The sequence below is a fragment of the Streptopelia decaocto genome (assembly GCF_964273445.1).
Source record: "Streptopelia decaocto genome assembly, chromosome: 16".
NCBI classification, from domain to species: domain Eukaryota; kingdom Metazoa; phylum Chordata; class Aves; order Columbiformes; family Columbidae; genus Streptopelia; species Streptopelia decaocto.
Window position 1 is genome coordinate 11,444,214 of NC_138671.1, and position 12,126 is coordinate 11,456,339.

The window sequence follows — 12,126 nt, forward strand, 5'->3', positions numbered from 1 at the left end:
CAGCTTCAGTAGCTCACAGAAACACTCTTGTATGTTAAGCCAGAGACTGACAGAAGGGAGCATCAAGGGTCAAACGTCCTGTGGAAGGAGCCGAAAGTTACCGTCCTCTGTAGGGTTTTCCCCACCTGGCCCATGAATACCTCCGCTTTATTTTGGGCAATGGACCTTGTTCAAATGCCTTGTTCGGGGAAAAAATAAAATGAGTTGTTTTAAAAAGAGTTATTGTTTTTTAGTGAATGATAGACCTCAGGGCCACACAGGGAACCGTGGGCAGTACAGTGATCAAACATCCCTGAGGACGTACCTCGGTTTCTGTGTCTTTCCACCTGGTGTTTTGGGAGAGAAGGAGCAGACTCAGCCCTGAGCTCTGAGACCGTGGGACGTGGATGGGGGGAGCGCAGAAATACCTGCCCAAGACAGCAGAGACCACAGGGCACTGGGGCTGGTTTTTAGCAGAGGAAAAATGGGGAAAAATGAAAGGAAGGGAAAGAAATCTGCATTTGTTCAGATTTCCTTCAGTGCTGAAGGGTCCTGGTGCTGGACGCAGTGGTCGGGCCCCCTCGCTGCTGAGTGGGCACCACCCGCTTCGGTTGCCAAGGAACCACCCGAGCGCAATCCAGCTGCTCCTGGCAAACGTTCCGCACCAGCTGGGCACCAGCGGCTGGTGGCCACAGGCAGGACCGGGGCGAGGAAGGTCCTGGAAAGCAGAGGGAAGAGGCACCCAGGGGCCCATCCCCTGCCCGGTGCCGCTCCCCGGCTGGCAGAGCAGCTCCGGGGTGACCCGCCAGAGCAGCAGTGCCGGGAGGGCCTGGGCTTTCTGGCCCTGCTGGTGGCTGAAGCGATGGCCGCCAAAGGCGAAGAGGACCTGCCAGCCTATTTCCTCAAGCAGTACAGGCAGAACCTCCTGCCCTTGCTCAGGTGAGGGGACTCCTCCACCCACCTCCATGCCCTCCATCCTCTTCTCCTGTTTCCTCCATCCCTCCTTCCCCCACGGTGGCAAACTCCCCGATCTCCAGCACTTCAGCCTCCTCTCCTCCCTCCCTTCCCCACCCTGTTCCTCCTGTGCCCCCCTTGCTCTGTCAGAGCGTTCCCTGCTGGGGATGCCACGCTGCCAGACGGGATCTGAGATGGTGCTGGGTTGCTCTGGCCCGTCATCCCACTCTGGACACAGTCCAGCACCCTGCCCAGGCACCAGACCCAACGTGTAACCTTGGTGGAAACTTCTGTGGCAGGAAGCACAGGCTGACAGAGGAGGGCTCCCTGTCTCCATTTATTCGCCTCCAGGAGAAGAGGAAAGAAGCCAGGCAGGTGCAAAAGGCTCTGGAGGAGAAGCAAGAGGTGAGAAAGATGGGAGGGTGCTGGGGCATTGTAGGGGTGTTGTGGTTTTTTGGAGGGCAGCAATGGGCAGGTGAGTGGCTCCTGGTGCGGGCGGCCACGTCACGCTCGCTCTGGTGCTGCCAGGCCTTCAAGGAGAAGATGGCCGACATGGCCCAGCGGTGGAGGGAACTCCATGCCAAGGAGGACCAGCTGAAAACCTACATGGAGAAATCTATGAGGAGGTTAAAGGTACGCCTGGCCCTGATCAGCTCCTCTGACGTGACCCTGAGCCACAGCGCCACCTTCTCCCCTCCCCTGGGAGACTGTCTCGGGCCAGCACTTGTGTCCAAGCCTCCCCTGAGCCTGGAGGGGTGAGGAACAGGACTGGCAGGGCATGGGGGTTTGTGCTACAGATGCGGAAAGCCCTGATAGCGCTTGGGCAGCAGAGAGCTTGTCCAGTACCAGTGTGATCTCCTGAGGGCCCCAAACATCCCCCAAGGAGGATCTCAGCCTGTCCCCACTGTTGACACGCAGGTGACTCCCAAGGGCAGATCCCAGTAGGTCTGAAAATCAGAGTTCTGTCCCAGGTGCCTGTCTCCAAGAGCAAAGGGTCAGTGCAAGAGGGGTGGCCATGTGGCGTGGGGGAGTAATTTAGGGTTCTGCTTACTGCAGAACAATGCTTAGATTTCTCAAAGAGAAGTGCGACGTGAAAGAGTTCGGTGACAGGTTCACTCTGTTATTTACTGCCTGGGGAAATATGTCAAGCCGAATGCTGCTGACCTTCTCTCCAGGAGCCTGTACCCTGATAACCGTTCACTGCGGAGTCTGTGTCTTGAGCTCCAGAGGTGAACTTTGAGGCGAGGCCGTATCCGTCACAGTGCAAACTCTCAGGATTCTTCTCTCCCTGATAACAGTTTGCTCCAGAGTCTGCATTTTGGAGCTCTGGAAGCAAAGTTTCAGGGCGGGCCTGTACCACACCACGTTAAACAGGGAGTGAGGATGTTCCCAGGGGTGCTGCAGCACTGGTCTGTCCCCTGTCAGTGTTTCTCCTCCCAGTGCTGCTGGCTGACCCAGCTCCATCTTCCCTTGCCTTCCTTTCCTTCTGTGTGTGTGTGTATTGGTGGGGGAAACATCACTAGGAAGATGATAAGCTGCGAGTCCAAGCTCTGAAGAAAGCCATGAGAGAAAGAGAGCAGAAAACACAAAAGGAGATGGAGCTTTTGAGGGCTAAGAAGAAACTCGAAGCCCTGAAAAAGGAACACCAGAAGCTGAGCAAGCAAGTGCAGAAGTACTCCATCTTCAAAAAATACCTGGAGGATGTGGTGAAGATCTCACCACAGGTGAGTCTGGACATGAGAGAGACAGATCGTGGCCTCAGGGAGGGCTTTATGTGGATGTTAAACCTGGAGGAGATAAGGCAAGTGCAGGGAAATCACGACACTTGGTCAAACCCAGAGACCTCAGGTGGGATGGGAGGAGGTTCCCTGCAAGCGAGGTGAGCCAAGGGGACCAGAGTGAGGGGAGGAAAAGCAGAGGAGATGAAGGCTTGAGAAAACCAAAGAAAAAGTGTTAGAAGGGGGAAAGGCACAGAGCTGAGGGGAATGGGGACCCCTTTGTGTCACTGTTTCATGTGACATGGATGGTTTGGGGCAAGTGCAAAGCTGCGCGAGAATGGGAGCCCAGGCAGCTGTCAGAAAAGCTGTGGCTCTCTCAAGGGTGTCCGGGCGTCCCTCCCTGCATCGCTCACACTCCTGCGGTCCGGCTGCCCCCCTCCCATGGCTGGGTGACCTGGCGCTGGCAGCTGCAGTTGTGCTTTGTTTCCTCTCAGAGCACTTCTCACCTGGGCAGTGGTTCAACATCTCCCCTTGCTGCTGGCAGTGGCAGCTCTGGGACCGGCACAATGGGGTGTCATCAAACAGGGAATGTGGCAACGCTCACAAACCAGCTGGGGCAACAGGCTCGCCAAGAGGGGAAGATATTTCAGCTGGGGGGGGTGTTGTCCCTGGTCAGGACAGGGTGCCAAACAGCATGAGACTTGCAGTCATGAGGGGAGGGCAGGGGGATTACTAAACCCAGGATCCTTGTGCTGCAGTTTGAGGACATCCAGGACGTCATTTCCCGCTACAAGCTGCTGGTGAGGATGCGCAAGGACCTGCAGCAGTCACAAGAGAAGGACAAGGAAATGATTAAGCAAACCAAGGTGCTCCTGGATCAGTACGAGGCAGAGAAAGAAGCTGAGACCCTGCAGTACCAAAATGAGCTGGAGCAGCTCCAACAACGTTTTGCGCAGGCTCAAAGTGATGTCCGCTTCTGGGTGAGGAACTGCGGGATGGGCAGGGGAAGATCTCCAAGGCCTGGCTGTGTTAAGCCACAGGGTCATGGCAAGGCACAGTAGCAGACTTTGTAATTGGAGGCGATGCCTCATTTCGTCCCTGCAGGGGGCTGCAGAAGGACAAATGACAGACAGGTCTGGAGCAGGTTATGTCAGGGGTTAAAACAAGGCCCTCACAAAAACGCCGGGATCTTTCCCTTCTTGTTTGAACTCACAGTCAAAGGAGATCGGCTACCCAGGCTTGGGGGAGGTTTGCCTTGGCACAAAACCCAAGCATGCTCCATCACATGCCTGTTGGGTTTGTGTAGCCCGGTCAGACTCATTTCCATTCACCATTCCTTGCAGCATCATCCCTGTAATGGGGCTTCAGTGTGGAACATCTCGTGGTCTCCACTGTTCATGGCTCGGGCCTCAGAGTGAAGCTGGTTTTGCTGATTTTTTATTTGTTTTCATCCTTTGCACAGCACCTGCACACCAGGGCTCGGCCCTTCTCCTCCCGCCTTACCAGTCCAAAAATGACCAAACTGGTGGTCATCTGGGCTGTAACAAGGCACATCAATGTGTAGAAATGCCCGCAGCCCTGCTGGCCTCTGTTCCCTCTGCATCACTCTGAGGGGGCCTTGCCAAATTCCCTTCCTGGATACTCCCAGCTGCAGGAGTTGAGTCCCACCAGGCAAAGCTGGAAAGCGCCTGGTCCGGGCGGGTGGTGGTGGGATGTGCTGCCCCCAGGGTGTCAACTATCGGGGTATCTGGAGGACCCGCTAGAATGAGGAGTGCAGGAGCTGGCAGAGAGATGGGGCTGCTCGAGGAGCAGCTGTGGATCTGCTTCCACCACACCAAGCTGAACCACCTCCAGCATAGCCCTGGGCAAGGACAGGTTCTTCCTAGCAAAACAAAGGAGTGTGGAAGCCAGGGTCTCCAGCACTGAAGCAGCATCTTTGCTGGGACATATCACCATGCTGTGTGTCTCTCCTTCTTCTCCTTCTCCTTCTCCTTCTCCTTCTCCTTCTCCTTCTCCTTCTCCTTCTCCTTCTCCTTCTCCTTCTCCTTCTCCTTCTCCTTCTCCTCCCCTCCTCAGACTGCTCGCTGGGCCGACATCCAGAACAGGAATGCCGAGAATGCCCTCATGCTGACGACTATGAAGATGGCCATCCACCACCTCTTCCAGTGCGTGAACACGCAGCTGAAAGCAAAAGTGCATGTGCCGGAGGATGACAGCCTCAGACAGCTGGACATGGTAGAGCCAAGCCAGACCCCCCTCCCTGCCCAGAAAGAGGAGCAGTAATGACCCTCAGCTGCCCAAAGGGAGGGGAAAGCCCAGAGAAATCAAGGTGCCCAACAGACACTTTCCGTTCCACCTGGGCTGTCTCTTGGGCACGGGGAATGGGCGGAGGACACCAGGCAAACCTGTCTCGTCCCGGGAGGCAGAGCAGGGGCTGGGTGCCTGTTGGGAGCTGGGCAGGCTGGGGCAGGGGGTGCAGATCCACCCATGGCCACAGTCTGGCTTCATTCACCCCTCTGACTCACCTGTAAAAGCCCATTCTGGTGGTGCAGATCCAGCAGGGCAATTGCCTTTATCCTCCTGCTCACTTTGGTTGGTGAAATTTGCACTCCAAAAGGGCCAGTGGGCTCCTCTCTGCCCCCTGTTCCCAGCCCTGCTCTGACCTCTACCATCTCTCTTCCCTACCTTAGATTCAGCAGTCTGTCCTAGACCTCAAAGACATCGTTACGGAGGTGAAACGAAGGACATGGAGAGCCACCGGCGAGCAGCTAAGCACGAGCATTAAGGGCAAGAGGAGGACAGAGAGCCCTATGGGTGTTGTGTTACGTCCGTGAAGGTTCAAAACCTTCCTAGCTCTTTTGTCCTGCCCAGTTGCTCAGTCCCTTTCATACTATTAAAATAACCAAAGATTTTGAAGTGTCTCTCTGTTTCCTGGGAGGGTTGGCAGCATCAGAGCATCTTCACCCCAGAGGCCATGGGGTGCCTTTTCTGGCAGGTGGGATTCTGGTTGCAGGGGACAGTATCCCAGCAAAGCAGGCAAAATAGGGAGAGCAGGCCGGGACAGGAGTAGAGTTTCAAATCAGCATTAGTGCTGGTGTTCACATTCGGACCTTCCACCCAGACTAAGCTCTGAGATGTTTAAGAGGGACGTCACAGCAGGGTGGGGGCTGGTGCTTTGGAAGAGCTTCAGAGATCTTCCCCCACCACACCCAGCACATCTACAGATGTGGATTTTGCTGCACAGCCATGTGCTGCGTACTGAAACTCACCTTCCCCGTCAGGATGTTGGAAAGTGTGGAGAATGGATATAGGTGAAGGATGAACCAGCCAGGCGGGTGCACCAAGCATTTGGCTGTTCATGGTGAGTGCTGACCTGACGAATGCAAAACAAGAGGCCTAAAAACGGCTCTGGAGTCGCACTGTGGAGTTCAGGCTGGGCTCAGAGTCTGTTAGGGAGGACATTTGAATGGACCAAAGACGCAATGACATAAGCTTACAGATTTGTGCATCAAAGAGACCATTGATCACATACTTGCTCCCTTCTCTCCAGTGGTTTTTCTTGTCCTGAGCCCAGAGAAGTGGATTCAGCTAATGCATCCTCCAGGAAAGTCTGAGTGCAGCTGGTCTGTGTTTATAATGCCTGGAGGCTGCTCAGGCACCTGATCCCTTTGAGAGTGAGGAAGACACAGATTAATCCCCTCCCTTCGCCAAATCTGCGCTTTCGTGAGCGACAAGGAAAAGAGATGTACTGCAGGGCTGGTGCTGCTGCTCGGTGGGGCAGCAGAGGAAGGGGGAGTTCAGGGTGGGAGCACTGGGTGCAGAGTCAACTGAGGACATTCCCTCTGTGTCTTTGCTGTCACTTTCTCTACAGGCTCGAATTGATAGGAATAAAGTCAATTAGAAACACGGTACTTTGGTTCAGGTCTCAGCAAGAACTCATCCTGGAAACCCAATTTCCCTCGAGCCTCTTGAGCTCAGCCCCATGTTGGGCCACTGAAGCTCAGCGAGTTACCACCCATCAGCAGAAAAATGACCCTGTGCAGTGTGATGCCCGTGCAGAAGAAAACAATAGTGAAAACCTTTGTTGCAGAGGCAAGGGCAGTAATTGTTTCTCAGCTGCTATATGTGGAAGCAGAGCTCATTTCTTTCTGAAACCTTGACATGTAAGTGCAGTGTGGGCCACGACATGTCTCGTGTTCTTCTGAATAGATCCCCGGAGCAGTGGGAGATGAGTGACAGTTTGCATTTCAGCTGGCAAGGAAAAGTAAAAGCTGATGCAACTTTCTGCAGCCACCATGTGCCTACACTTTAATGATTACACTGTATTCAGTCTGTAAAGCGGGGATAATAACTGCCAGGGAGGGGCAGAGTGGGCTGCTCCTCAAGGGAAGGCGCTGAGGTGCCAGCAAAGCAGGCAGGAGGATGTCCCCACCGATGGGATGCAGCCCCGTGGTACACGAGCAAGAGCAGAGAGGTTCAGCTGATGCCTCTAGTGACCAGTAACAGAGCCCAGGGAACGGCAGAAGATGGGCCAGCGGAAGGTCAGGTTGGACATGAGGAAAAGGTTCTTCACCCAGAGGTGCTGGACACTGAACAGGCTCCCCAGGGAGCTGTCACGGCCCCAAGAGTGAAAATATTCAAGAAGCGACTGGACAACGCCCTCAGACACGTGGCGTGAATTCTGGAGTTGTTCTGTGCAGGGACAGGAGCTGGACTCAGTGACCCCTGTGGGTCTCTTCCAACTCAGGGCATTCTATGGTTCTATGATTCTCTGTTTCTATGGCTGTGTCCAGTGATTTCCACGCTGGTCTGCAGGCACGAGGCAGGTCTCAAGGGACCGGCCTCATGAGGAGCGTGTCACCTCCTTGGGGACAGCAGCTCTCTGTGCCAGGGCTGGATCTGAAAGCCTTCGCTCCCCAGCCAGCAGCATCCTCAGATGCCTTCCTTGCTGTTCTGTCAGACCCAATGCACAGCAGCAGAAAAGAGAAACCAAACAAGCAGGAGAGAGCGAACTTTGCTGTGGCCCTCAGGGGTCCCAGAGGTTGGTAAATGTCTCATAGAGGCACCGGTGATGAAACCGAGAGCTGCTGCCTGCGCTGGAAAAGTCAACTCAGGACTCATCCGAGCAGAAAAAATGGGCGTTTGTGCCCTTGCATCTCGTCTCGGCACTGACATATTCAAAGGGACTGGGAGCATTTACACCCATCCTGAGAGGTGACTCAGCTGCCCCTGCTCCTTCCACCCACAGCTGCCCCTCATTTTGATGCATCTCACTGGTGGCAGCTGGTGGGAGCTGATGGGAGCTACTGGGAGAGGAGCAGCTCTGCCCAGTCCCTGAGGAAGACAGGGGCTGCAGCTCTGAGCCTGACGCTCGGTGGGTGATGGCCTGAGGACATGGCTGTCTTCAGGCTGGGCTTATGGAGAGGACACACCGATGGGTCAGGTTTCCTGAAGTCCTTTGGACACTGAGCACTGGCCATTTTGGAGACTTGCCTCTTATCTGGATGCCTGAGCTGAGCTCTTGAGGAACCTTCAGCATGGGACAGAAAGACAATGAGATGCATTGGTCCAACCAGGCAGGCGCTGTGCTGGTCCTGAAGTCCTGCTCCAGAGATGGGACAGCACAGTTGCCAGGGTTTCCCGGACCATCCACCATGCACCCTTCTCCTGCCTGCTGGATCCATCCTGCTGGCCCAGGGTCCCAGCACCAGCAGAGGAGAGGGCAGGACCTGCTGCTGAGCACGGGGTGCTGAGCACCGCAAAGGTGCAGCTCCTACCAGCTCTATTCGCTTCTTGGGCAAAGAGAGACCGTGTGACTCATGATGGCACTGGATATGGAGAAAAAGACTAAAATTACCTAATCAGGCACCGGGGTTTCAGTTCTGTGATGCTGTGTATAATAATTGGTTTCTGTTAATAGCCTGCCTTCTCCTTGGGGAGTTGCAGAGTTTGAATTTGTTTGCATGATATTTTTTGGGCTTGGGTGGGGGGCATTTTTTGCAAGATTTCTTTTTCTTGGTACAGGGAAGAGATGATTAAAGCATTGGCTAAATCTGCAGCCTGTTTTGCCTGTTGATGGAAAATCCCCAGCACATTGAGAGGTTGTTATTGGTTCAGTCTGGACCCTGTCAGCGTTCCCCGCGAGCAGCCTGCTCTGCCGTGGGTGCGGACACGAGGCAGCGAGGCCGGTGCTCGCTGCTGCGCGCTGCCCTGCCCAGCACCCACCGTGGGATCCCACTGCAGGGCTTGTGCCCAGAGCAGCCCGAGGGACAGGGACACGCTCTGCCCCAGCACGGCGGGACGGGGGCACTGCAGCTCCAGAGCCTGTAGGATGGTCCCACCTGCAGACCTGCCAGTTCCGCTCTTGGGCACGTTGCAAGGGGGCCCGGGGACAACCCTGGGCCAGCACCAACCGCTGTCTTCTGCAGTGACTTGAGGAGACATGGCTGGCTCGTTCACACCATGATCAGCACTTATCCAGGGCTCAGCATGCCAAGAACTATCGGCTGCCAGATGGCAAAGACACGGAAGTCATTAAACTCAAATCAGAGCATTGTTTTTGTACACGCAGCTTCCAGACACCTGATCCAAGGGAGGGTGGGGGTTCCAGAGCTGCCTGGTCCCTCTCAGCAGTGCTGGCATGACAGCATGTTGCACCTGAGAGCGGCTGCAAGTTTCCCTGGCCCTGCACAGCCAACGAGACCCAGCAGAGCACAGACTCCATCCTACTTCTCTGCCCTTAGCCCATTTCCCTCCTTGTCTTCTCCAGCACGTCCACCACAAGGTGCTTCTCCTATGTTCTTTAATCACCCACCCTAAGGACAGGAAACACCAAAACCCACCAGACCCAGCAGTTTGCAGGCCTGGCTGTCCTGCTGCTCCACCTGAGAGCACCTGGGGTGGGATACAGGTGGGGGAGAGTCCAGGGGCCAAGATAAGAGATGGTACAGCCCCCTTCAGTGCCCCTTTAAGCAAAGTGCTACATGTAGAAGACACTGGATGTTCCACAACTCCTCTATAAATGGCAGCGTTGAGGCTTGGTGAGGACAGAAGGCTGCTATCTGTGAACAAATACATCAAGATTTCAGGGCTTCGAGCATTAAAGAAGATTAACCCAGGGAGGCGGTTTCTTACCTTTCCAAAGATTTTTCAGCCGGGCCCAAAAGGGAAACATTAGGTCAAGAGCCAGAATGGAGGGGCTGGGTATCTCGCTGCTCTGTACTCTTGCAATACCAGGGAATTCCAGAGGATCTTGTTTCTGTTCCGCTTCACCCACCCTGCTGTGGCACAGCCTGAGACATCTCTCTGCAAAGGTCAGAGGTGCAGAAACCATCCACGAACCAAGCTTCCAACAGACATTTATTTGTTTGGGTTGAAATCAATGCACATGAACAGTGTCGCTCCTGTGTGCTGCGCACCTTTGCCATCAGTTCAAACAGGGGCCAAATAGCATCGTATGAGCAGGACAGCAGCCTGACTCCTTCTCCACAACCAGCCACACAAACACAGCCAGGAAACAGAACAGAACAGGCCAGGGCCATGCCCATCTCCCCTGGCCATCCTCCCTGCCTGCCCAAGCACTGGAGAGAAGGAGACTTAGACCTTATCACTCTCTACCTGAAAGGAGGTTGTAGCATGGAGGGTGTTGGTCTCTTCTCCCAAGTAACAAGCGCCAGGAGCAGAGGAAACAGCCTCAAGTTGCATCAGGGGAAGTTTAGGTCGGATCTGGGGAACAATTTCTTCCCCAGAGGGCTGTGGGGCATTGGAACAGGCTGCCCAGGGCAGTGCTGGAGTCGCCATCCCTGCAGGGTTGGACAGACGGACATGAGGTTCTCAGGACATGGGGCAGTGCCAGGGGTGGGTTATGGTTGGGCCCAATGATCTTGAGGGTTTCTTCCAACTAAAATGATTCCATGATTCCAAGTCTGGCTCTTAGGGCCTTGTGGGGTGGAGGTAGGGATGAATTAGAGGAGCAGGTTTTGAAACATGGGCCCTTCCTCGCCTTTGGCTCCCTCTCAGTCCAACCATATAAACTATTTTAGTTGGTCATCCCTCCCAAGGCCCTGGGGAAGGCAGGGACAGTGAGGGGGGGCTTGTAGGTCTCAAGCCTTTGGTCTCTGTGAATCGAAGCAAACACCTGCACTGCACCATGTGTGTGATGCAGACACCAGGCACAGGAGACACCGCACAGTTTCTGGAAGAGCAAGGAGTGAGTGGCCCAACCTGTCCTGTGACTCCAGGCTGGATGCTACTGATGACAGCGTGTCACCCCTGGTGGACAACAGCCTCAACTGTGTGCTGCACCTCACCCCGTTACACAGGGTGGGCAGAGCAGAGAGGAGCTTTATTCGCCTCTGTGATCTACAGGGCACTCCTCCAGCCCACGCTGAAGCCTCTCCCAAGCACGGAGAGCACCAGGAACCGGCAGGTGGTGGTTGTAGGATGCTGTAGGACATTAACAATAAGCAGCACAAATCCGACTGAGACCATTGAAGTCAACTCAGAGCTGACGAGAACCAAAGCACGGTCTGTTTTGCTAGAGATGACCCTCTGAGCCCTGCACCCTGGTCTGTGAGCGCACAGAGGGACTGGTTTAGTTTGTGGACCTTTCTGGCTGCTGGTAAGAGCCATGTGGGAGGAGATTGCTCAGGAAGGATGAGTGGAAACCCCTTTGCAAAGGTTAGAGAGCAGGTTCCCACACACTGGGTTGCTGTGCTGGTAAAGAAATGCAGGAGGGACTTGGATCTGCTTATGATATGGCACTAGGAAGGATCCCACCTGCATTGTGTTTTATAAGGATGAATGTGCTATTAGGTACAGTGGAAAGAGTCAAATGGGTTGTGACCATCTCACTGACATGTGCATGTCGGACAGTGACCCGGGCAGGAACACCATCTCAAGACCCCACAGCAACTGCAGCAACTGAGCTGGAGGAGTCGGCGTTTTGGCCAGAAGGCAGCCAGAGCTCTTGAGCAGCCACCCAGATGGGAGACCACCCCAGGCCACCAGTGAAGCCGTAGCAGCCTACAGGGCGGAAGATGTGAGAGGGCTTCACACCCAGAGAGGGAGTCCCTGTCCTGTCGTGATGGCCTGGCTGTGCCACCTCGGCATGCTCAGAAGGGACAACAGGAACCGAGACAGTGGGTGACCTCAGGGTGCCATGAGTCTTTGCACAGGACTTTATGTCCAGCTCACGGCCCCAAGCCCAGCAGTGCTGGCTGGGGCACTGCAGGGCAGCACCGAGTGCCCTCTTGGCAGTGAGAGTGTCTCTCACCCGCTGTCTCCAGCTTCCCCGGCCACTTTTTGAGTCTCCTGTTCAGTTTTCATTTCCTTCTGCATGATATCTTGTTCTTCTGATTTTTTTTTCCTTTTCTCTTTGCTCTAATTTCCTCCTTTCTCTCGGAGCTGAAAACTAAACCCAGTGAGGTGGGGACGGCAGCTCGTCTGTCTGTAGTAAACCACACCAGGTCTGTGT

The 12,126-nt window shown here is 54.9% G+C and overlaps 1 protein-coding gene across 1 annotated transcript; it reads left to right on the forward strand.

Annotated features, from left to right (window-relative positions):
* Positions 1-463: 463 nt before the first annotated feature.
* Positions 464-5,485, forward strand: LOC309446733 (coiled-coil domain-containing protein 42-like; the record flags this gene model as incomplete). Its single annotated transcript, XM_082066731.1, has 7 exons — positions 464-918; positions 1,233-1,338; positions 1,462-1,566; positions 2,457-2,657; positions 3,410-3,631; positions 4,728-4,886; positions 5,342-5,485. 7 exons carry the CDS (start codon positions 464-466, stop codon positions 5,483-5,485), a joined length of 1,392 nt encoding a protein of 463 aa, XP_081922857.1.
* Positions 5,486-12,126: the final 6,641 nt, after the last annotated feature.